The sequence below is a fragment of the Filicampus tigris genome, chromosome 19 (genome assembly GCF_054856515.1).
Source record: "Filicampus tigris isolate MCC_2025a chromosome 19, RoL_Ftig_1.0, whole genome shotgun sequence".
NCBI lineage: Eukaryota > Metazoa > Chordata > Actinopteri > Syngnathiformes > Syngnathidae > Filicampus > Filicampus tigris.
The window spans coordinates 7825001-7849412 of record NC_141235.1 but is presented as its reverse complement, the minus strand read 5'-3'; the positions used below and the strand labels follow the sequence as shown (position 1 = coordinate 7849412).

General features: G+C 43.3%; 3 protein-coding genes and 1 long non-coding RNA gene across 21 annotated transcripts in view; 2 read left to right on the top strand and 2 right to left on the bottom strand.

The window, feature by feature from the left end:
- Positions 1-2889: 2889 nt before the first annotated feature.
- LOC147129249 (uncharacterized) lies at positions 2890-10210 on the bottom strand. Of its 17 annotated transcripts, XM_086017637.1 has the most exons (22): positions 10079-10210; positions 9831-10017; positions 8684-9757; positions 8423-8578; positions 8204-8253; positions 8072-8145; positions 7889-7945; positions 7326-7811; positions 7210-7253; positions 6025-6115; positions 5717-5908; positions 5572-5634; positions 5404-5483; positions 5256-5278; positions 5115-5157; positions 4959-5028; positions 4829-4892; positions 3938-3978; positions 3750-3810; positions 3483-3627; positions 3337-3406; positions 2890-3270 (listed from the first exon to the last, which is right to left on the bottom strand). In XM_086017637.1, exons 8-22 carry the CDS (start codon positions 7365-7367, stop codon positions 3157-3159), a joined length of 1143 nt encoding a protein of 380 aa, XP_085873763.1. In that variant the 5' UTR covers positions 7368-7811; positions 7889-7945; positions 8072-8145; positions 8204-8253; positions 8423-8578; positions 8684-9757; positions 9831-10017; positions 10079-10210; the 3' UTR covers positions 2890-3156. The 17 variants fall into 17 exon arrangements, with proteins under 17 accessions (XP_085873763.1, XP_085873761.1, XP_085873762.1 ...); XM_086017635.1 differs by having other exon boundaries at positions 8024-8145; positions 8204-8578; XM_086017636.1 differs by having other exon boundaries at positions 8204-8578.
- Positions 10211-12854: 2644 nt separating this feature from the next.
- gngt2b (guanine nucleotide binding protein (G protein), gamma transducing activity polypeptide 2b) lies at positions 12855-13514 on the top strand. Its single transcript, XM_086016911.1, has 3 exons — positions 12855-12994; positions 13086-13174; positions 13262-13514. The coding sequence occupies exons 2-3, from the start codon at positions 13091-13093 to the stop codon at positions 13388-13390; spliced, it is 213 nt and encodes a 70-aa protein (XP_085873037.1). The 5' UTR covers positions 12855-12994; positions 13086-13090; the 3' UTR covers positions 13391-13514.
- A 1923-nt stretch (positions 13515-15437) lies between these two features.
- Positions 15438-21049, top strand: LOC147129247 (inactive all-trans-retinol 13,14-reductase). The gene is made up of 11 exons (XM_086016769.1): positions 15438-15594; positions 16669-16851; positions 17438-17679; positions 17766-17961; positions 18120-18317; positions 18390-18509; positions 18591-18729; positions 19428-19537; positions 19895-20061; positions 20138-20297; positions 20696-21049. The coding sequence occupies exons 1-11, from the start codon at positions 15438-15440 to the stop codon at positions 20863-20865; spliced, it is 1842 nt and encodes a 613-aa protein (XP_085872895.1). The 3' UTR covers positions 20866-21049.
- The window catches only part of LOC147129246 (uncharacterized), a 15180-nt gene continuing 6923 nt past the window's right edge, over positions 16156-24412 (bottom strand). Inside the window, exons 3-4 of one of the 2 annotated variants that reach the window (XR_015082591.1) lie at positions 17373-20366; positions 16156-16819 (exon numbers count right to left, since the gene is read on the bottom strand). This is a non-coding gene — a long non-coding RNA (uncharacterized LOC147129246). Of the gene's footprint in view, positions 20367-24412 lie in introns of both variants that reach the window. The other variant, XR_015082590.1, reaches the window with a different exon arrangement.

Here is a 24412-nt window from a genome sequence, read left to right as displayed (position 1 = left end):
CAGGCAGAAGGGAAAGTGTAGGGGGTAGGGGGTAGGGGTGTGGAAGGCAGGACAGAGTGAGAAGGCAGGATAGGGGGGAGGAGTGTGGAAGGGAGGCGGCAGGCAGGCAGGATAGAAGGGCGGCGCCAGACAGAGCAAGAAGGCAGGCAGGACAGAGCGAGAAGGCAGGCAGGATAGAAGGGTGGCGCCAGACAGAGCGAGAAGGCAGGCAGGACAGAGCGAGAAGGCAGGCAGGCAGGCAGGATAGAGGGGAGGAGTGAGGCAGGCAGGATAGAAGGGAGGAGCCGGGCAGTCAGGACAGAGAAAAAATGCATGCAGGAAACGTGGCTTGACCCCGGCAGGCAGGAGGGATAGAAGGGAGGAGTGAGGCAGGCAGGAGTGAGGCAGGCAGGCAGGCAGGCAGGATAGAGGGGAGGAGTGAGGCAGGCAGGATAGAAGGGAGGAGTGAGGCAGGCAGGATAGAGTGAGTGAGTGGGTAGGCAGTATAATATTGAGCATGGCGGTGGGGGTTGACCTCAGATACCAACCAGTGTCAGCTCTCAGGTCTTTTATTATTTAAAAATTATTTATTATTTTATCCAGCCTTATAGTGCCCCCCTAGTTGCTGTATCTTGCCTGCCCCACTCCTCCCTTCTATCCTGCCTGCCTGCCTGCCTGCCTGCCTGCCACACTCCTCTCTTCTATCCTGCCTGCCTGCCACACTCCTCCCTTCTATCCTGCCTGCCACACTCCTCCCTTCTATCCCTCCTGCCTGCCGGGCTCAAGCCACCTTTTCTGCATGCCTTCTTTCTCTGTCCTGACTGCCCGGCACCTCCATTCTATCCTGCCTGCCTCGCTCCTCCCTTCTGTCCTGCCTTCTCACACTGTCCTGCCTTCTCGCTCTGTCCTGCCTTCTCGCTCTGTCCTGCCTTCTCGCTCTGTCCTGCCTGCCACACTCCTCCCCCCTAAACCTTCCTGCCCTGTCCTGCCTGCCACGCTCCTCCCCCTGTCCTGCCTGCCACACTCCTCCCCCCTAAACCTTCCTGCCTTCCCGCTCTGTCCTGCCTGCCACACCCCTAGGCCCTACACTGTCCCATCCACCTGCCCACACTGTCTTGTCCGGCCTGAGTTAGCTTTTGTAAGGTATGTGTCTGGATTCGAACCCAGGTACGTTAGGTCTCCAATCCGCATTACTGACCACCAGGCCACGAGAGGAGTGAAGGTGACACCGCCACCTGCCCTTTAGTCTTTTCCAAGCTGACAAACGTCCAGTTAAAGATGCATTGACGAGGAGCAGATTGGCTTTTAGATTCTCAGATGGATGAGAGGTTAGACTCATGGCTTTGTACACCTGAGAACCCTGGTTCGACTCTCAGTTGTGCCACTCACTTTTCCTTGCTGAAAACAGCTACGCACTGCTGTCCTGCTCTCACTGTCCTGTGCTGGTCCGGCCTAGCCATTCGAGTCTGCCCAGCCTGAGCTTTCTTTTGTAAGGAATGTGTCTGGATTCAAACCGAGGTACGTTAGGTCTCCATTCCGCATGACTGACCACCAGGCCACAGGAGGAGCGAAGGCAACTGTGCGACGTGAGCTTTTGTCTTTTCAATGCACACGTGCCCCATTGGTCAAGATATATGGACAGCGAAAGGCTTTCATTCTCAGGTACCAGCTGGCTGAGAGGGAAGATGTTCGGTTTGTCCACCTGAGATCCAGGGTTCAAACCCCACAATGTCATATCATGTGTTTCCATGTGATGTATGCAACTAACCCTCACCAAATAACTGTGCAATGTATGCAACTAACCGTAACCAAATAACTGTGCCATGTAAACAATTCACCCTAACAGTTTCATTCTCTCCACTGTGCAGTATGTGTTTGTAATGTTAACAAGATTAGGGTCCTTTAATATGTGAGTTTGTTCTCATTTTTAAGCTCTTTGCATCTACACAAATGTATGGACATATTTTTAAAAGTCGTCAGGATTCACATTCTGCCACACTCTTCCTTCAACCACTGCAGCACTGGAGCAGAAAATCGTTTGGTACTCTTCTTACGGTCTGGAAGGCAGATTGTTTAAGATATATGGACAAGGAGACACAATAACCTTCAGGTCCCAGCCGGCTCAGAGGAAAGTGACATGGATTGTGAATCAGAGGTTGTGGGTTCAAGCCTCACAGAGGTCAGTGCATTGTATGCAAGTCCAATGCATTCGCGTATACGCTCACATAATGAGTGTTTACTTTTCAGTGTAGACGTGATCGTCTTTTTTCGAAAAAAAAAAAACCCAAAACATCTTACTATGCCCCGACGTCATTTTTTTGCAAAAAAAAAAACCTTACTGTACCCTTACCTCGTTTTTCGAAAAAAGACACCTTACTATACCCTTACCTTGTTACCCTTACTGTACATGGTCGTATTTCTCACCAAAAACACCTTACTCTACATGGTCTCTCCCCCCACCCCATAAGTCTTACTTTACATGGACGTTTTTTTTTCCATACACGGGGGGTTGCGGACCTGTAGTTAGGTGAAAAGATTGGGAGGCAGTTGCTTGGCAACATGTTTTCTATGAATTGCTTTTACACAAAGTTGATGCTCTTTTTTTTGAGCAGTCCAAATGTATTCAGTGACTGCCAACTAGCAAAGAAGATTCGGGTCTGACCGTGTCACTTTGTAATGTTAGCGGTGTTATGCAATGCTCATATATCAACATGTCACATACGTAACAAGAGCTAACAAAGATGGTGTCACAACGTTCAATGAAACATGCAATAATTACCACACCAGATTTTACATTTCATCGCTCTAAATTCATTTACTGACTTTAACACAATTGGCAAACAGGGTTGAGGGTCAGTCGAACCGCAGTCACCAGACTGCATTGTTAAAGGACAACAGACACACAAAAAGACCGATTGACACGACATTGTTAGACCCCTCTAAAATGAGATGGCTCATCTCAAGGGGTTTATCCAATTCACAAGTTTAATTCAAGTACAAAAGCACTTTCAGACAAAAATACAAAAAGGAAGCTTTACATGTCGCTTCAGACAAAAGAAAATACAAACATGTCAAAACAATATTTTAGAGAACAAGTTACTCCAACAAATCATTATTGCCTTGACACACGGCTCAGTACAAAATGCTGTTAGTGTTAGTCAGTGCACACCCAGTGAGTTAGTGACAGAGAGGAGACAAACACACCAAGTGGAAGAAGAAAAACATACTCTCCCTATTGTTGACGCTTTGCCCTCCGAGCACCGTAGCGCCTGCACCTCTCGTTGGGGAACGCTAATAAGAAGAAAGAACGTAACAGGCCTTGACATCCATGTCAACGTGTACGACTTTGACACTTACCTCAAGAGCCAAGCTGTTCATCTTGAAGCCTTCGTTCCTCTTTTTCATCACACCGATGGCCTTCTGAGCCCTGTGAAGAGAGGGATGGTAGGGGGGGGGTTACATTGAGTGCCACTTGCTTCTATATTTGCCATGCGTTTTGTTACCTTGGTCCAGCTCCTCTTCCACCCTTGCTAAACAAGCACATAAACGGTTTTACTTTTGGGACAGTCACTTTGATTTTGACACATACCTCTGACCCTGTTGTGGTTCTCCCAGGTGACTCTCGTACCGAGTGGCTTCTGCACCCTGCTGCTGCAACAGAGGATATACTGTAGTTGGATGTCACAAGCTCATTTCATTGCGGGTTAGCCCCATCCGGCACATTGTTCATCCTGCAAAGCAGTCAGTACAGGCAGGTGTGAGTTTGTCACCTGATTGGCTGCTTGAGTGGTGGTCCTTTGCACCATCCCACTCCACTGCTGCTGAGTAAGTCTAAAGCAGAAGGGGGAAAATATGAATCATACGTAAAAACGACAACTAATCATGGCCAAGAACATAAAATTTCATGTCAACTGCAGGCTCTCCGATGGCCAATTAAGACGATGCGGGCCGGACATACCCGACTTTTGACCCATCTGGCTCCTTCTCCACCATGCACAACTGCAAAAACAAACCCCAATAGTTGTGTGCAGGTCACTTCATTTGTACATGGTTTTTTTTTCCACCCCCAAAAACGCCTTACTTTACATGGTCATTTTTTTTCCCATACACGGGGGGCTTGTGGACCTGTGGTTGGGGTGAAAAGATCGGGAGGCAGTTGCTTGGCAACGTGTTTTCTATTAATTGCTTTTACACAAACAGTTGATGCTCTTTTGAGCATTCCAAACGTATTCAGTGACTGCCAACTAGCAAAGAAGATTCTGGTATGACCGTGTCACTGTATTGTTAGCGGCACTATGATATGCTCGTATATCAACATGTCACATACGTAACAAGCGCCAACAAAGGTGATGTCACAACGTTCAACGAAACATGCAATAATTACCATCCCAGATTTTACATTTCATCGCTGCAAACTCATTTACTGACTTAAGCTCAATTGGCAAACAGGGTTGAGGGTCAGTCGAAACGCAGTCACCTGACTGAGCCAAAACCAGACTGCATTGTTAAAGGATGACAGGCAACAGACACACAAAAAGATCAATTGACACGACATTGTTAGACCCCTCTAAAATGAGATGGCTCATCTCAAGGGGTTTATCCAATTCACAAGTTTAATTCAAGTACAAAAGCACTTTCAGAACATACAAAAAGGAAGCTTTACATGTCGCTTCAGACAAAAGAAAATACAAACATGTCAAAACAGTATTTCAGAGAACAAGTTACTCCAACAAATTGTTGCCTTGACACACGGCTCAGTACAAATTGCTGTTAGTGTTAGTCAGTGCACACCCAGTGAGTTAGTGACAGAGAGGAGACAAACACACCAAGTGGAAGAAGAAAAACATACTCTCCCTATTGTTGACACTTTGCCCTCCAAGTACCGTAGCGTCTGCACCTCTCGTTGGGGAACGCTAATAAGAAGAAAGAACGTAACAGGCCTTGACATCCATGTTAACGTGTACGACTTTGATGCTCACCTCAAGATCCGAGCTGTTCATCTTGAAGCCTTCGTTCCTCTTTTTCATCACACCGCTGGCCTTCTGAGCCCTGCGAAGAGAGGGATTGTGGGGGGGCGGGGGGGGGGGGACATATTGAGTGCCACTTGCTTCTATATTTGCCATGCGTTTTGCTACCTTGGTCCAGCCTTGCATCCGGCCAGCTCCTCTTCCACAGTTGCTAAACAAGCACATAAACAAACAGTTTTACTTTTGGGACAGTCACTTTGATTTTGACACTTCTGACCCTGTTGTTGTTCTCCCTGGTGACTCTCGTACCTAGCGGCTTCTGCACCCTGCTGCTGCAACAGCAACAGAGGATATACTGTTGTTGGACATCACAAGCTCATTTCATTGCGGGTTAGCCCCATCCGGCTCATTGTTCACCCTGCAAAACAGTCAGTACAAGCAGGTGTGCGTTTGTCACCTGATTGGCTGCTTGAGTGGTGAGTACTCCCAACTGGTGTTCCTTTGCACCATCCCACTCCACTGCTGCTGAGTAACGGTCTTAAGCAGAGGGTGGGGGGGTAATATGAATCATATGACAAATCATGGTCAAAAATCTTATAAAGGTTCGTGTCGACTGCAGGCTCACCACTGGCCGATGCGAAGCGGACACATCGAGCTGACTTTTGACCCATCTGGCTCCTTCTGCACCCTGCAACAAGTCAAGCGCATTTGTAGTGAGGGACCAATCCCCTTCCAGGGTGGGCAGCATTTCACACAATGTGGTATTTTACTTCAATACAAAATGAGACTCCATTTCCTGAGTGGAAACTCTTCAGTTCGGCTCTTGTCCCAGACACTTGCTGCAGAATCCACACGGCAAAAGCATCAGAACCAAACGGGGCGCGGGCGTTGCGTCTTTGATTGCAAGGTCTCCTTTGTGGCTTCGCCCCCTGTCTGTCGGCTGCTGCCTGGTGCCGGCCACTCTGCCCATCCCACAACGTGCAGGAAGTGAACACAAAGGGGAATGAGGTTGGACAAGCAGGACAGGTGGGACCCATGACTTTTGGACCACAATTCCCAATGTTGGGGGTGTACGTACTTGTTCACTGGCCTTGTGTCCCATCCGACTCATCCACCGCGCAAAACAAAAAACATTAGTTTTGTGCCAGTCACTTCTTGACGAATCATCCCTACAACACAGACAAGCAAGACCTCAAGTAGGGCTGAACGATGAATTGCACCTGCACTATAATCGTAATTTGACAATCCTCAACTTTGTAATTGCACAGACTGCCATTTAACGGGTCGGCGCTGTATGGAGAAAGCGGAGGGCTTTCAGAGCAGGATGCCGTATGTTTCGTGAACGGCTACAAAGAGCGCCGAAAACATGCTAGTCCACGTCAACGGATGAGACATTTCCGACTCCGACTTGGAGATTAGCAAGCTTTCATCTTAAACACGTTTCTTTGATTTACCCATTTATATCATTGAGTGATTAAGTGCAGTCCGTGTTTGATAGTGGTAAAGCTACAGATTTGTTTTATCTGCATTTTAGTTGGTGCCTTACTGATTGACAGTCTAGTAATTACAGGGTGACAAAAAAAGGGAACTTCATAACAATCCAATAGAACCAAGAGTGATGGAAGAAAAATATTTTATTAACAGTAATTGAAACCTTAAATGCCATTTAACAATGACTCTCTCTCAATATCTATCTAGCTATCTATATATATTTTTTTCAATCACATCCTGTTGACGGCGTCCGGCACGAATGCATTAAAAAATGTTCGTTTTTTGGGTCTCCCTATCCTTGTTTGCGCACTTGTGGCAGAATGTTGTGAACGCTTACGAAACTGCACCTTCAAATATTAAGTTTATACTTGTCGTCAATTTTCATATTGATGCTTTATTTGCCTTTATCTTAGTATCCTAGTGTACTAGACATCTGATGTAATAAATAATTGTAGAGAATTACATTAGAAAAGGGCCTTGTGAGGGGGGGAAGATAAAAAGAAAAAAGAAAATCAATTTTGTGGGGCGGAAGGGATATCGCAATTAGATTTTCAATCATCGTTCAGCCCAAATTCACTACACACCAAAAGCATAAAAAAAAAAACACCTGTTCCCCATGGAAATGCTCTCGCAGACAAATTATACACAGGTAACTAACTCGCCGTGCCGCTTAATTCTTGATTTTATGTGTGCAATCGATCTGTCTGAGCTCTGCAACAAAAAGAAAATTGTAGTTGTGCCACTTGTTTTTCGTTGCCACGTGTGTTGTTACCTTTGCCGGCCGGACCTTTCCTTCCTTCCGGCTCCCCTTCCAGCCTGCAAAAGAAGCACCAACGCACAACATGACACTTTTGCTCATTGCCATGATATTGCCACATATTTGCGTACGCCGGACGCGGTGGGCTCCGTCCCGAGCGGCTCCTTCTCCATCCTGCAACGACACGTCAAGTGCGTTCGTGGAGCCCTTCAAGCAAACCCACAGTGGACCAAGGTTCGTGACGCCACCACCACCTCGAAGTGAGCACAGACGGAGGACCTTCCCGGATGAGCAGGCGGCAACAGTTGACACAATGTCAACTCAAACAGCATTTCACAAGAATTCAACACGACAGTCAGACTCCTTCAGGGAAGCCGTTTTTCCTCAGGACATGGCTGGGTCTGTCGACGCAGTAGAGTCTCAGACATGACTGAAAGGGAAAAATATGAAGCAAAGACATGAATCATCGCACAGCCAAAGATCTGCTGAAGGTTCACGTCTGCTGACGGCCGATCGGGCGAGGGCGGCGCAGACGAAGGCGCTGCAGCAGTCGTAGGTGGCGACTGGGGCTTAGCCGCGACGAAGCTGGACAGTCGGACGGCGAGTAAGATGCTCTGCTGTTGGGCCAAAAACAAAAATGGGCATGTTTTGGCCACATTGCTACATTTACAGGCGACGCTTGGACAGATCATACTCATGTGTGCCGCTTGATGCTTCATTTGTGGAACTGCTCCTCTTCTTCACCTGGGCCCTGCAACCAAAAAAAACAAAAACACGAAAACATTGTAGTTGTGCCCCTCGCTTATCAAATTGCCATGTGCTTTGTTACCTCTGCCCAGCTTTTCCATACATCAGGCTCCTCTTTGACCCTACAAACCTGCTTTTATGCATTTCTGGTCTTCACACTGCTCTTTGTCTTTGGTGTATCCCGTCCCAAGCAGCTTCTTCACACTGCAATTGAAATATATATTTCGCACGCATGTCATTTGTGTCTTTATTGTTTTCTTACCCTCGTCTGGTGGATCTCGGTGCCTCTCTCTCATCCCACTTCAACGCCACCTTGCAACATAACCCACAGGAAAACGCAGGGTACAGTACAACAATTACAGGTCTGAGAACAAACTCAACTTGCATGTTCACAGTAAACGTACAAAAAAGATAAGTTTTAGTGTTGATCACTATGACTGAGTGCACCCTAAAACCAGCACACAAGCTCCTTGACGCTTACATTTGTTTGAAGAAAAAAAAAAAAAGCTTTTCCTTCCTCTCAGTTGGAGCAACCCTTCAGTGTAAACAGTGAACATGTCACTTCGGCTCACAAAACAGTTTGTTGAGGCATCGATGAAGTTTGCACATTTGGACAGCGTGTCCCTTTCCAATTGGACTAAGACAAAAACAAAACAAAATTCAGTTTAGACAAGATGGAATCAACTTGTACACAGTTCCATCCAATGTCAAACAAGCTGAAACTTTACACAATTATTTTCACCTGGTCTGAGGTCCACCTGCTTGCTTTGCACTGAAGGAGCCCTGCCTTCATATTTAGTTCTGCAAAAAATCAACAGAAATTACGTTTATAACTGAACATGCAAATGTTGTAATAATTACAGATACTAGCTAGAGCGACAGTTTCCAAAGAAAATACATGTGAGTGTTTGCTGCCAAAAATACATTTGTGGTTGACGACAGTTAATTAGCATCTAACCGAATCCGCGAAATGTATTGCAAGATACTTGTCATCGGCACAGGTACACATTAAGACCATTGATGTTTTCATTTTAGCACAACTTACCTCAGGTTTGCAGTCCAAAATTACAGCATGGCATGAGGTTAGCTTTGCCGTCCAAATCGGATGAAGTGTCCCCTCCGACAGGAAACCGGAGAAATGAATGCTTGCAAAAGGTTTCTTTTGGGCTTTTTTTAACCGGCAGCGGAAGAATACAGTCGGGATTTTCGAAAAATTTGTAGCGGAAAGGGTTTAAATGAAAATTCGTGACAATTGGCATGAGAGGGTACACAAAACCACAAGTTTGCAAAACATTCATACCACCTGAAAGAAAATGCACCATATTCAATAAAACCCCCAAACAATGAATTAAAGAACCATTCCAGTTCAATTGGCGAGTACGACGGCATTGTCATTGGACATGGCAATGAAACAAACAAACAAAAAAAAAAGCTGGCCAGCATTAAAACAAACCAAAATAATTTGAAATCAGAGCAAAACAAACAAAGAGGACAATGTGCTAAATCAAGCGAATTGAGTTTGCTGTGCTCAAACGCTGTTGCGTGCCTCAAGTGTGCAAATCCTTCTACAAACAAAATGTCATTGGCCAAACGGCCAAAAAACTACAAACATTTGCTCGTGTGCTCACTTATCTGAGAAAACGCCAAGCGGTCGGTCGCCATCTTGCCGCACCCGTGCACTGCACTGCACTGGACGAATGCCGTTCTGCACACTTGTTCCAAATCACCAGCAGGCCTCACTTCACGTGCACCAATCCATGCCATTCTTTTATTTCTGCTTGTTCAAACGAAGTTGCGTCCATCAAGTGTGCAAATCCTGCAACAAACAAAATGGCATTGTGAGAAACGGCCAAAAAAAAAGACAAACATTTCCTCGTGTGCTCACTTACCCGAGAAAACGCCAAGCGGCCGGTCGCTACCTTGCTGCACCTGTGCACCGCACTCGACGATTCCCCTTCTGCACACCTGTTCCAAATCACCGGCAGGCCTCACGTCACGTGCACCAATCCAAGCCAATCTTGTTTCTGCTTGTTCAAACGAAGTTGCGTCCCTCAAGTGTGCAAATCCTGCATCAAACTAAATGGCATTGTGAGAAACGGCCAAAAAAAGACAAACATTTCTTCGTGTGCTCACTTACCCAAGAAAACGCCAAGCGAGCGAGCGGTCGCTCGCCAATCTTGCCGCACCTGTGCGCTGCACTCGACGAATGCCGTTCTGCACACCTGTTCCAAATCACCGGCAGGCCTTACGTCACGTGCACTAATTGAAGCCAGCCTTCTTCGTCTGTTTGTTGACCGGCACTTTGCACACTAGCGCCACCTGGTGACGCGTCATGATGACTGCTTGGCTCGCTGTGGAATGGAAGTCGTTGCTTCTGGTCAGTACGAGAAATGCTGTCGGGACAACTCCCGGGAATCCAAAAATAAATAGACGAGCCGTTTTTCCATTTGTGTCCCGTTCTATGTTCAATTTTCTATCGTTAGAAATAAAATAAATAAATAAAACCGGGTGCGTGTCTCTTTTGGTCATTGGATATTATAGACAAAAACATTTTTTATTTTCAATTTTTAATTCTTAAACGAAAATATGTACATTCATGCATGCGTGCATGCGAGCATACATATACATACATACATACATACATACATACATACTTATTTATTTATTTATTATAATGTGTTTATTTATTTATGTTGGTAGTGGAGCATAAGTGGCAACAACATACGTTATCACCGAGGCGGACACACTTCTATTCGCTGGCTTTTGATCGGACCTGAAATTTTCGGCTCTTTTCCGGTGTCTATTGTATATAGTGTTTTATGTTAATTTATTGAATAACACTTGTGTATTATGGCCTTTTATTACGATACAATTTTATTTATATAGCGCATTTCATAGAGCTGCGACTAAGCACTTTACAAACAATACAATAAATAAAAAAACAATTTAAAGTCTGGGTGAGATGGTTGTTATGGTGGAGACTCATTGCATGCGCTAACCCTGCGCGCCCTCTTGTGGCCGCCAGGGGAGTTACTGTTTTGACGTTGTAAAATAAACCATTGCAAGCCCTTCAATTTTTTATTTTCAATTTTTAATTCTTAAACAAAAATATGTACATGCATGCGTGCGTGCATGCAAGCATACATATATACATATTTATTTATTTATTCATTCATTTATTTATTATAATGTGTTCATTTATTTATGTTGGTAGTGGAGCATAAGTGGCCAGAATATACGTTATCACCAGGCGGACACACTTCTATTCGCTGGCTTTTGATCAGACCTGAAATTTTCGTCTCTTTTCCGGTATCAATTGTATATAGTGTTTTATGTTAATTTATTGAAAAACACTTGTGTATTATGGCATTTTATTACAATACAATTTTATTTATATAGCGCATTTCATAGAGCTGCGACAAAGCACTTTACAAACAATACAATAAATAAAAAAACAATTTGAAGTCTGGGTGAGATGGTCGTTATGGTGGAGACTCATTGCATGCGCTAAACCCTGCGCGCCCTCTTGTGGCCGCCAGGGGGAGTTACTGTTTTGACGTTGTAAAATAAACCATTGAAAGCCCTTCAATTCGGAGCTGTCTCAGTCTCGTCTATTTAATGGAGTCTGCACTTACAGCTACCAACACCGAGAGTCTGAATGTGTCACATGTGCTAAAGAGGGACTACAACACAGAGAAACACTGCTGCCCACGGAATTCCAAACACGTTCCTGGGAGCTAGTTAGTGTGGATCTGTTTGATCGGAACCGTCCATGCACACCCGTTTCCCCCCAGCACCACATGTTCTTAACAGAGCAATTCCAAAGGTTCTCCTCTGAATGGTTCTTCCTTCACACCACCTCTAGTCCAAGATTTACATTCTACATTATACATTGAAACATTTCGACTTGCAGTAGTTCATAATGTACTCAGAAAGGGGATGTTATGGTAGAGACTCTTGCATGCGCTAACCCTGCGCGCCCTCTTGTGGCCCAGGGGAGTTACTGTTTTGACGTTGTAAAATAAACGATTGCAAGCCATATCTCCTTCCTTTCTCGCCCTGAAAGCGAAGCTAGTGGCTACTACACTACTTCCTGTGCTTCCTGCAGCGTAAAAATTGAAAATTTAAGATTGATACTGGAAATACGGAAATTCGAGCCCTTTCCAGAAAACTCCACATATTTTGTAGTTTATTTTTAAAAGGGGCTTTAAAATGAATATGCTATTTTTGTTTCAAAAATTAAAATTGAAAATACAACCCTAAATTTGTTTTTTGATTTGTGTTTCGCAATTAAAAATAGAATGAACGTAAGGTACACGGACCAGACACGGACCCATACTGACTCCTGCTCAAGGTTGAGATTGAACCACACTCCTTTGCGTTTGAAAGAATCCAGTGTACAGTCGCAAAAAAAGAAGTATATGAGATCGGAAGGGATGGTTAAAGCTGCCCTGCCTGATGAAAAAAAAAGAAGAAATCTATTTCTATTCCTGAAGCACGTTGCCCGATGTGAACTACACACACAAGAGCTTTCTAAAGTCCAATATTTAAGAATTGTTCATTTGTGTGTTCACTTCTACTGCTTTACATGTGGAGTGCCGCAGGAATCAGTACTTGTTCCTCTATTGTTTAGCATCTACATGCTTGGTGATTCTATAAGTAAATATAAGAATCGTTTTCACTGTTATGTCAGTGATATCCAATTATGAATGCCTTACAAAAAAAAAAAAAACAACACACAATTGCTGTGATATAGAGGCGTGCCCGGCTGAGATTAAACGATGGGCATCTTTCAATTTTTTGTTACGGACACAGATTCCAGTCTCCAGTATGATGTCCACAAATCTGTGTCCTCTTCTCTTCCTGGTCGAAGCGGTCATGATTCCTGATTGATTAATCCAATCACGGAGGATTGGTGACATCAGGTGATCAGATGAGCCGGGATGAAGAGCAGTGGGACAGGGCGAGTCGGTCAGTTGGTGCGAAGACCGTACATGAGCTCTTACTAGGACACTTTTCTCTTGGCTTGTTGGGGATCCCCACCATTCCGCAGGTAAATATTCCTATTGGGAATTTCCATTCATTTGCGATGTGGTGATGTAGTGGCAATGTTTGGATTGACTAGGGTTGGTTTCTCTCTGCAGTCAGGATGGCTCGGGATATGTCCGATAAGGAGATCCTGAAAATGGAGTTAGAGCAGCTGAAGAAGGAAGTGAACACACCGAGGACAGCAGTATGTCTATTTATAAAATTGAAATAAATTCCACCCTTGATATTGCACCTCAAATACTCCCAACCCAACATTTGACTTCTTTTCCAGGTGGGTACAAATTGTACAGAGACAATCTCCTTTGTAGAGGCGCTGCTTCCCAACGACCCGCTCATCAAGGGCGTCCCCGATGAGAAGAACCCCTACAAGGGCGACAAGGGCGGCTGTATAATCACATAGCACACAGACAGAATTTTCTACGACCTCCGACTGAATTCCCGCAGACGCAATGTACAGCACGGTAGCAAGATCAGATGTGTAAAGTTGTGGCCGTTTGTAATTAAATGCAACTAGCTTACACAAATATGAGTCCTAACTGTTATTATTTTCAATCACATTTATTTTATGGCACTTTCATGCTCATAAACGCTTCAAGAAGGTTAAGTGCTTAAGTCAAACTCCTAATTGGATTTACTTGCATGTGGCAGCGTCACGGTGTCACTTCCTGCTTATTTCTGAAGCTTAACTTCATCCAATTTGTCTTTCCAGGTCAGGAAGCAGCTTGTGGCTCCCGCCACAAAGAAAAAAAAAAAAATTATATATATATATATATATAATATATATATATATAATATATAATATATATATATAATATATATATAATATATATATATATATAATATATATATATATAACACTATACATATAACACTAGACAAGAGACAATTACTATCAGATACAGTTACTGGCATTAGTCCTTTGACCTTGTTTGGCACATATCACCACGTTTACAACACGTTAGCCCGTCCCCAGATGTTGCTGGTTGTTTATCGTTTGAATAGCGACCTTGAGTGACTTTCTTTACTCACTCTCTGTCGTGTATCTGCTCTCGTGAAAGGTTGCGACATCTGTGTGTGTTCTTGTTTACATCTTACAAAGTCAACAGACGGCGCTTTAAAACTTGCTTTCATTTTGTAGCATGATAGAGTAACTTAACTGTCAGTCCGATGTAAATGGCATTGCCCAGTTGTGGATGCGGATGACGTTTGTAGATTACATGAATTGGTTTATGTGATTAAAAATATGTTATCGGGTCGAAATACATGTGTACCATTTGGTAACACTCTTCCTTGGGATTGTGTAAAGTCTGGGGCGGAGCTACGTGATTGGCAGGTGTGACCACTGGCCACACCAGGGGAACATTTTGATACCCTTGATACTTTGCCACAAGGTATTTATACTTGCCGCATATTTAAAGAATATACAATTGAACTTAATGCAACTCTATAATAATCTATCTTAAGTCAAGAATATTCAATTCCTACAGTCAACGTCAATCAAAATCATTACTGGTACCTTCACACCATCGTAAGCAAACAGCATGGCTGAGAAATCATTGTTTATCTAAACATCCACAGCCATAGTTTCATGAAATAAAATGCATACATGTACCGATATCGCAAGTAAAAAGCAACAGGTAGAAGTGTGATGAACAACTGATCACTTTAACTGGCTGTCAGTTCGCGAATCAGTACATGATGTACAAGTACACTATGAGTACACAAAAGCAAATCAAATGCAAAGAAAATGTCATTATCTACTAAATTAAGTTCAGCAAAAATTACTTTTTACTTAGATTTGTTCCCGCTTGATTATGAGCGTGATGGGAATTGTTCTGGATATGTGTCCATTTTATTTCATGAAAACACGACTTATGATAAAAAAATGGCGCACGGACACATGCTTGCCCAGCCCTCAATGAGCTGTTGTGTCACAATGGCCACACCAATGAAAAAAAATCTGTGTAAATTGATTGGTCTGAGTTGTACTCTCTTCGTAACAATCCACTAACTTGAACACTTTACACGTGCCCGTGTAAAGTCGACAGTGACTCATCCATAGGGCGCTTGTTATCTTAATTGCCTTATCAGATAAAGCGTAATTGAGGATACCTAATCTAATGTGATGGCGGCTGCTTTGTTTAAAATCACACAGGAGAAAAACAAATATGTTGCAACTTGCAAGGTCTCTCAATATGTGTTTTAAAAAAAATTGTTTAGTGTAAAACTCAGAGTTATGAATGTATTTATATTGAGAAATAAAATGCTGGCATGGTGTAAAAGTCCCAGAAACCTGAGGGTCCTTGTTATCTTTATGACTAGTTATGACATGAATGGTGTTACATGTCAGTTAACTCTCCGCCCCCTTGCCGAGACCTACTTGTGCCTACTAAAAGGTGTGTCCCGAATGGAGAAACATTCACATCAATTAAACTATCGCATCCACAATGTGGCTCCTCATATTCGTAGTGTGGTTGGTTGTGTGGCTGGGGGGCACCTACTGGTACCTCTTTGGCAAGCGGAGCCCCTTCTCCATGGACTCTGTCAGGCCTCCCGGACCACGAGAATTTGACCAGAAGAAGCGGGACAAAGTCATCAAGCAGGGTAAGACGATACACAATGCAGGATATTTTATCATGGCATTGTTTGTCTAATCCTCACCCAAACCCCAAAAGCAACGCTGCCCTACTTTACCCTACCTTCCTAATCCTATTCCCAAACCTAGTTCAAAACCATATCCTAAATCCACGTTCAACACGTTTATACGCTCTATGGGCACGTCATTGGGTTCACACGGCAGGAAAATTGTGCGTTTGCAGATATAACATTACGTATTGATTCATTGACACACTCAAAATGGTTATTTTTGTGCTTGTACATTCATCATACTACAAGTTGTTTCTAATATTTATCTTCTCTTTAGCAAAAGAATAATAGGAGCAACTCTCATTATCAAGAATGTACCGTAGAAAACATCTGAAAATACAATACATTCACAATATAAATTTTTCATGTTTTTATTCCGGTCTCTGGGTGCAACTTTGAACCAAGCTAAACTTAGTTTTAGCATTTAGCATTCACCCAATTCTTGTACAATATCTCAAAATCTTTTTGAGAGCTGTTTGCTTATTTTAGCAAAAGAATATTAGGGTGAACTTTCAGTTTGACACATGCGCAGCTGAAAACATCTGAAAATACAACATTAATATCTCAATAACGTACATTTTCGTATTTTTATTCAGTTTTAGGTGTGCAATTTTGATTGAAGCTAAAATAAGATTAATTTTTGTGCTTTCTGTTACTCTTAGTTAGCATGCTTATGTTTAAATTTGGTTGAAAGCTAATTAGCGTTATCTTAACAGCGCTAGCATATTTTCAGTCATGCTGAGATAAGCTAATAGAAAACGTTTTATCTAAATGACCTATTTGTAGTGTCAAGAGCCTCTATATACTGTAAATGAGCAGCGGTACGACTGCCGGTTTTATCATACAGTAATTGATATATGACTTGCTGAATACGCTATCTACTGTCAACTGTAGCGTTGAAAAGCTTTAGGATCAACCTTCAAACTGTAGCGCAGTACCAATTGTTCAACACAATAACATTTATGATGTCTGAGCTGTTCACAAGCTTGTGAATGTCATTCACTCAGTTGCTTATGTAACGTGTGTATGCAGGTTTCAGCCTGGACAAGGTGCCACGGGACTTAGACGTCATTGTGATCGGCAGCGGCATTGGCGGGCTGGCTGCGGGCGCCACTCTCGCCAAGGCAGGCAAGAAGGTTCTGGTTCTGGAGCAACACGACCAGGCCGGAGGCTGCTGCCACACCTACATTGAGAAAGGCTTTGAGTTTGACGTTGGTACGAAAACGCTAACACTAACCATAACTTGTACCCTAACCCCTGACAGCTAACTGTAGTCCTAAAAATTAGCCCTAATGCTAACCCATAATCGTATCAAGAACCCCTAAAACCTTATAATCCTAACTCTTAACCACAGTTCCTGAAGATGTGAGATACCTTATGAAAAGCTCAGAGTTTTACATTGGTATGCTAATGCTAACCCAAACAGCGGTAACCTGAACCACTAATACTGATCCTAAGCATAGCCCCAATACCAATCACTAAGCCAAAAATAAATTAATAATTTTATTTATCTTATTGTATCATGTTTATCTTGCTCTACAAATTGAAAGCCACCAAGGCCCAGACATCTCTCACCTTCCCATGCTTCAATGTATTTCTCTTTAATATACACTAGTCATTCATTCACGGACAAACTAGGAGTATGAATGTAAACTGAGGAGCGACAAATGAATTTTCCCTTGTGGGATGAATAAAGTTGTATGAATTTGAATCAATAAAAAGTGATTAAAAAATACCCTATATTACTATTTTGTCCCACTCCTAATATGGACTTGTTTCCAATCTTGTCCCGTCCTCTCAGGCCTTCACTACATTGGTCAGCTCCACGAGAACAGTCTGCTGCGCATCATCTTTGACCAGCTGTCCGAGGGCCAGCTGGAGTTCCAGGAGCTAAACCCCCACTTCGACACTATCCAGATCGGCCAGGGGGCAGACAAGCGGGAGTACACCATCGTCGCGGGCAAAACCGAGATGAAGGCACACCTCTTGAAGCAATTTCCCGATGACACGCAAGCCATCGAGACCTTCTTCAAGATCATGAAGGTGCAGTACCACAGGCTTGCTTATCTCAATTGGGTCCGTCCAGAAGGTGCGTCCTACATAGTGAACCCCACTTTGCTGTCCACCAGATCTCAGCCAAGAAAACTCACTACCTGGCAACCCTGAAGCTTATCCCGCAGTGGCTGTCTTTGTTCCTGCTGAAGTCGGGAATTGCAGACCTTGTCTCGCCGGTTTTCCGCCTCACCGGAACAAGTGCGACCGGCCTGGTGAACACACTGACCAGCAACAAGGATCTCCACGTCATCTTCTCGTACCTTTTCTACGGTGTGTCCTCAAAGGCCCGCTTTAGACTTTGAGTTGCTGAGTTTCTAATGACGTACTGTACGTTAATGAACGTTTGTGTTGGTCGAGGTAGATTTTCTCCAACTTTTACCAAACGTGTTCTTGAGTTTTAGTCATAAAAAATAACTTGTACATGTTAGGTGTACCTCCAAAGGATTCCAGTATTTTGATCAATGCCCTCCTGGTCCATCACTACAAGCGAGGGGCGTACTACCCCAAAGGCGGCGCCAGCGAGATTGCTTTCAACATCATCCGCACCATTCAGAAGTATGGCGGCAACTGCCTAGTGCGAGCGCCCGTCTCGCAGATCCTCGTCGATGACAAGGGGGCTGCGTACGGTAAGAAACTGAATCCCAGGTAGATACGAAAGAATCTTGAAGTGAAGACTTCATCACTGTGTCACGCGGCAGGCGTGAAAGTGAGGAAAGGAAGAGAAGAGGTGGAGATCCATGCCCCAGTAGTTGTCTCAAACTGCGGCCTCTTCACCACCTTCCACAAACTTCTACCCCCTGAGATCCAGGTCAAGCCAGGTGATGCAAAACCAACTTTTTGGGGTTTATCAAATTTAGAACGCGCGAGGTTCAGAACGACGTAACGTTATGCCTCTGCAGACATTCAGGAGAGGCTGAACATGATGAAGCACGGTAGAGGATCCGTCTTGGTCTTCTCTGGTTTCGATGGCACAGAGGAGGAGCTCGGTCTGGAGTCCACAAATTTCTGGCTGTTCAAAAATAACGACATGGACAAATCGTATGTAAACGCGCAGAGCAGTCTTAAGTCTTCTTTTGTCCTCTTCAGTCTTCTTCAGTCCTCTTCAGTCATATCCTATTCTATTCAGCCATCTTTCGTCCTCCTCGGTCTTCTTCAGTTCTCTTTGGTCTTCTTCACTTCTCAGTTTTCTGTGGTTCTTGTCCATCTTCTTCAGTCTTCCTAGGCCATTTGCAGTCTTCCTCCTCAGTCCCCATTTGTCCTCTCCAGTCCTTTTCAGTCCTCTCCGGTCTTCGTTATTCTACTTCAGTCCTATTCTTCAGCTTTTTTCAGTCTTTTGTCTTTTTCAGCTTGCTTCCTTCTTTGTCTCTCCTTTTCTTCAGCTTGTTTTCTTATTCTTCTCCACTCCTGTTAAGCTTTCTTTCACTTTCTTCAGTCCTTCTCAGTATTCTCCAGTCTTGCTCAGGCTCCTCCTTGTTGGGATCCTGTAAGATCAGCCACCAGGAGGTACTGTTGTATAAGAAGAGGTCCATGTGGGCCCGTTCTTTTAGGAGCTCTCTTAAAATTTCCACACGTGATCAATGGAAAGAAAATGTTACTGAGTTATTGTTTGGCTTTGTTCTCAGCAAGCTGCAGTTCTTAGGTGGTCATCTAGATGGCGCATGGACTCATCCAGGAGCTTCTTTTTTTATGTCTGGTCAATCTCCATTTTAGATATGTCTTCTTTGTGTTTGTTGTAGGATGGAGGATTTTTTCGCTTTGAGCAAAGAGGAAGCGCCAGACAACATCCCGATGATGTTCATCACAATGCCGTCATCCAAAGACCCGGAGGCCAACATAAGACACCCAGGTACAAAACAACACTTAAGTGTTTTGGAGGACATGGTTTTTGGATACTTAGGCTTCTTCTCACATTCCCAAAACATTCAAGTTAGATTAATTGACTCTAAATTGTCCATAGTGTTGAATGTGAGCACGGGTCTTTGTCTACAGGTGCTCTCTGATGATGTGTTTACCCTGCCTCTATGTCAAAGTAGGCCCAGATAGGCTCCAGCTCAAGTGTCCTAAATTGTCCAATGGTGTGATTGTAAATATGAACGCTTGCTTGTTAGCTGAAATAGGCTACATCTTAAGTTAAGGTTAATTGTAAAAAAAAAAACAAAAAACGACGGATGGCTGTTGTGACATCCATAAATGGTGTCCACAGGAAAATCTTGCATGACCATCCTGACCATGGTGAAGTACGAATGGTTCGAGGAGTGGAAGGATACCACGGTCCGCAAACGTGGCGACGAATATTACAACTACAAAATGAGATTTGCCAACAAGCTCTTCGACTGGGCCTGCCAGTTGTTCCCAAAAATCAAAGACAAGGTGAGTTCTTGGGTCCAGGCACATCGGCGATCTGTCGGTGGACGTCATTTTTTAACAACCACCATTTGCCCTCCAGCTGGTCTTTCAGGACGTGGCCACGCCGCTGACCAACATGCACTACCTGGGCGCCCAGCGCGGAGCCATGTACTCTGCCGAGCACAACCTGGAGCGCTTTCAAGCCGAGGCGATGGCGAGGAATCGCTGCCACACACCCGTCAAGAACCTCTACCTCTCCGGTAAGGACCCTCAGATGTAAGACAGCGAGCAACCCAGGCTTTCAAGTTCTTTTTGGACTGCTCCAGCAACTATACAAAAACAAAAAAAGAAAGAAAAAAAGCAATTAGTGACTTATTCCCAAAAATTCTAAATGACCAGAAATGAGCCTGGTGAAAGGTACTCGACTTGCCTCACGATTTTAAATGAGAAAAGAGAAATTCTGCGTGCTTGCTCGGATGTCAGATGTTAGTCACAATCATATCAGTGCTTTTAATTAGCAGAAAACTAAGGTGTGGAATAAGGTAAAGAGTTATTTGTTTAGTTGGCTTCATTGGCATGCCGGTCCCCGTTTGTTGGTATGCACTTTTTTAAACATGATATGAAATGACAATTCGAAATATCGATTGTTGTCTTCCAGGCCAAGACGTATTCAGCTGCGGAATCGCAGGAGCACTGCACGGCGGCATCCTCTGCGCCTCGGCCGTGCTGGACCACATCGTCTACATCGACCTACTCTTCATCAAGAAGAAGCTGAAGCGGCGCAAGGCCAACGAGCTGGCCCGGCTGGCCCAAAAGAAACTGCAGTGAAAAGTCAGCGGACACTTGTCGCTTTTTTTTTTTTTTTTTTTAAGACTTTTGCAGGAACTGCAGGTGATTTAAGACTAGCTCCAAGTAAAACCTATGGCTTTTTCTTGAGCTTAAAAACATGTTTTCATGTAATCATTCGTGTAAATTTAAATGATTGTTGCCTTATTTATGAATCTATGAAAGAGAGCAGAAATGAATGTATCAATTGATAGTCTGACGTTGTCAAGATGTCATGTAATTCTTTTTACTTTTTTTTATCGGCACATATTACCCCTTTTATTCCACTGTAATAATAATAATTGTAATATTATTTGCACAACTTTTTGTCCTCTCATAAAAATAAGCATTATAACCTCCAGGAAAAAAATTGGAGTTATTTATTTAAAAAGTATAAGTCTTTTGCTTTTTGCTTGAAAAATATGGAGTTTTTGTAAAAGTAAAAAAACCCACAAATCTAGAAAAAAGTAAAATCACGTTTTTTCTGTAATATTCAGCTTTTTCTGTTTTGTCATTTTTCTTGAAAACAACTTTTTCTTGGGGAAAAAATTCATGAAATTGATTGACATTTTATATATTTTTTTTGAACCATCTGTGCCCAAATATTTCTTGAATTAAATGGACTTTTCTAGCAAGACAAAACCTTTTTAGCTTGAAAATAATACATGAATCAAAGCAAGGGCTTTTTATTCCAGAAAATGTACAACCTTAGCCATTAAGTTGGAAGAGAATATTTGTGTGGCCCTAATAACTTTTTGGTACATTTCAATGAGTGAAAACGTTCAGCAAATTGAAAGGATCAAGTGTGAGAACTGCTTGCTGCGCTCCGGTACGTTTCCATCATGTTGACCGCTACCTGTGCGGTTCCCACCTGAGTCGTTATGACCTGTCGTCTCACCTCGCCGCTGTTTGCTTTAGCGCTGAATTCAAACATTTTGAGGGAAACCTCACACTTCCTGCACTAAGTGAACATTTCCTCTCTAAACAGCCACCAGACAAACTTTAGCAGCGAGGGGTCCGGGGGGATGAATGCCCCCACTGTCCGGGCAGCTGATGGGATGCCAGCGCACCGAGCGAAGGCGGTGTAAGGTGTAAGGGTCCTTACACACTCTGGTTGGGGAATGTTTGGGAAAGTTGAAATGAGGGAACAGTCACTAGGGTTGACTTTGCCCGTCTGAAAGCTGAGCAGCAGACAAAACGTGCAATTAGTATGGCGGGATGAAGAGCACCACTCCCAAAATAAACTTGCACTGCGACGTTCCCACTCAAAATCACTTTGTCTTGATCTGGCCTGTTGAGTATCAGCAACAGGCTCGGGTGGGGGAACGTCATCAGGATGCTAACATAAAGGGGGCCCTTAGCATATTGGTCATGGAAAATATACTGTCACTATATGTTTAAAAACAAAAAATCTGGAAATTCTATATGATTTTCTGTCTTTAGAAAATGTGAGTTTTATCAGAAAGAAATAACCTTATCCTTTTGTAAAATTAAAACTTTTTTTCTACATTTTTTTAAACGTAGTACACACAATATGAAATAAGACATTCTAAAGAATCCCACATGAATGAAAACCACACTATAATAAGTGATGGGGGGGGGAATAATTGTTTTGGAGAACTACAATTGATTTTCTTTAACAAACTACTTTCCTTGGAAAAAAAAAAGAAAAGAAAAGAAAAAAAAAGTTTTCACGTTGCCAGAAAGCCGCCATGATTGGAGTGCTAAGCGCTAAGCTAAGACTGAAGCTGTAGCGGACGCTCCTCCTCCTCCTCCTCCTCCTCCTCCTCACACTTGCCCGAGTCGCCATTCTTGCTGCTCCCGATGTGACAGCTTACCACAAATCTGTTTGGATCGACTTTCGGGTTTCGACGCCACTTTCGGGCTTAGTCAGGCGAACGAGGGTATGAGCGCCCCCAACGGGCCATGTCAAAAATTGACAGGAAACACAAACCCATGATGATGTCAGGCACAAATGAGCGTGTGTACGCCTTTAAGTGTACATGTTGCCACGTATTAACTGTATTTACTGTACATATTGCACAGTTTGCATGTGCCAGTAGGTTTGTTGATTCCTTGTTGAGGTTTGTTGGGTCTGTACGGATTTCGCTTCGTGGCAGACGTCGGCCTCGTTCATCTGTTTGGAATATGGCAACCTTCATTGTAAATTATCTTGTGCGTTGGGCTTTCGGAGAGAGAAAGAGAGAGAGTGAGAGAGGAAAAAGAGGGAGGGAAGAAGGGAGGAGGCCCAAAGTGGGAAACATGCAAGATGTTCAGCTCTATACAGAAATACATTTGTGTGATTAAAATTGATATTCGGCTAAAAATACCAGAGGTTTGCATTCCATCAGTACTGACAGAAGGTCCGTCACTGATGGACACCAGTTTGCTGACGAATGATGAGAAACATTAAAAAAAAAGAGGCACTATGCACTGATTGAAGTGCGTTTTAGTCCAGCAGTGTATTCGTGACTAACCGAGAAAAGCCTGTAAAAAAAAAAAAATCTGACTTTTTGTCACAGTAATATGGATTTGTAATTTACGACTATTTTCTTGAGAAGTATGACTAAAAGGAATGAAGGCTTTTTCCCCCCCAAAAAAATTTAAACTTCCCTATCTGAGCATCATCGCAAGTTGCTGTCTGAAGAATGTCAAGTGTTAACGTGTGCGTTTGGCGATCATCTGCGCCGTGTTCCTCCTCCTTGGCCTCCTACTCCTCCTCTCGGTGGATGCTTCACACATGAGCCGCAGTCTCACATTTCACCATCATGTGCCCCGCCACACACACACACATGCGCACACTGGCCTCCCCGCCCACCCCAGCCCCTCCCAAAAAAATGCATTTGCATACGTCACTGCACTGCCTGCCCACTGTTGACATGAGCAGCCGGCTAATGGAAGCTAATGCAAGCCGAAGGATCAAAATATTAGGAACAGCTCTCGGTGTGATTCAATGCGTGTATTCAAGTATAGAATTCTTGTATGTAAAGGTGATTGTATATAGCTTCATGCGTAGTCAATCATTTTCAAAATATGACACGATATCATACATGATTTTTAGCATAACATCATGTGCCGTCAGACAACATTTTTAAGACTTGATTTATACAGCTTAACATATTTAGTTTTACCATGTACGGCGATTTTTACATATTTTTTTGTCATGTTATTTATTTTTTAGTTTTACTATAACCATCATGCCATTTTTTTTTCATTTTTGGTCTTGCTATGCATTCCTGCGGCTCTATTTTCTGTTTTGGTGCCCAGTGCAAATGTGGCGCGAGGTGCGTTTTAAATCTGCGAAGGGGCAAGACAAACTGTGTTTTTTTGTCTTACTGACATCATGTCCTATGATTCACTGGCAACAAGGGTGTAGCTTGCCTCTCCTCAAAGAATATTTCAGTATTACAATACATCATGTCATTTTTTAAATCCTTAATACAGCCATATGATTTTAGTCTTACTGTACATAATGTATATATATATATTTTAACATTTTAGATATTATTTCATTTTTTTTACAGTAAAACATGCATTTTTTACTCTTACT

What these genes read in the sequence shown, in the direction of transcription:
- LOC147129249 (XM_086017626.1), bottom strand. Translation starts at nt 7,367, where the DNA reads ATGGAGAAGGAGCCGCTCGGGACGGAGCCCACCGCGTCCGGC. An exon ending in GACACAAGGCCAGTGAACAA is followed by an intron (nt 5,909 to 6,024) that starts GTACGTACACCC and finishes TGGGATGGGCAG; the next exon opens with AGTGGCCGGCACCAGGCAGC. An exon ending in AAGTGTCAACAATAGGGAGA is followed by an intron (nt 3,979 to 4,828) that starts GTATGTTTTTCT and finishes TTGTTTTTGCAG; the next exon opens with TTGTGCATGGTGGAGAAGGA.
- gngt2b (XM_086016911.1), top strand. Translation starts at nt 13,091, where the DNA reads ATGGCTCGGGATATGTCCGATAAGGAGATCCTGAAAATGGAGTTAGAG. An exon ending in TGAACACACCGAGGACAGCA is followed by an intron (nt 13,175 to 13,261) that starts GTATGTCTATTT and finishes CTTCTTTTCCAG; the next exon opens with GTGGGTACAAATTGTACAGA.
- LOC147129247 (XM_086016769.1), top strand. Translation starts at nt 15,438, where the DNA reads ATGTGGCTCCTCATATTCGTAGTGTGGTTGGTTGTGTGGCTGGGGGGC. An exon ending in CCTTCTTCAAGATCATGAAG is followed by an intron (nt 17,680 to 17,765) that starts GTGCAGTACCAC and finishes GCTGTCCACCAG; the next exon opens with ATCTCAGCCAAGAAAACTCA. An exon ending in CAAGAACCTCTACCTCTCCG is followed by an intron (nt 20,298 to 20,695) that starts GTAAGGACCCTC and finishes GTTGTCTTCCAG; the next exon opens with GCCAAGACGTATTCAGCTGC.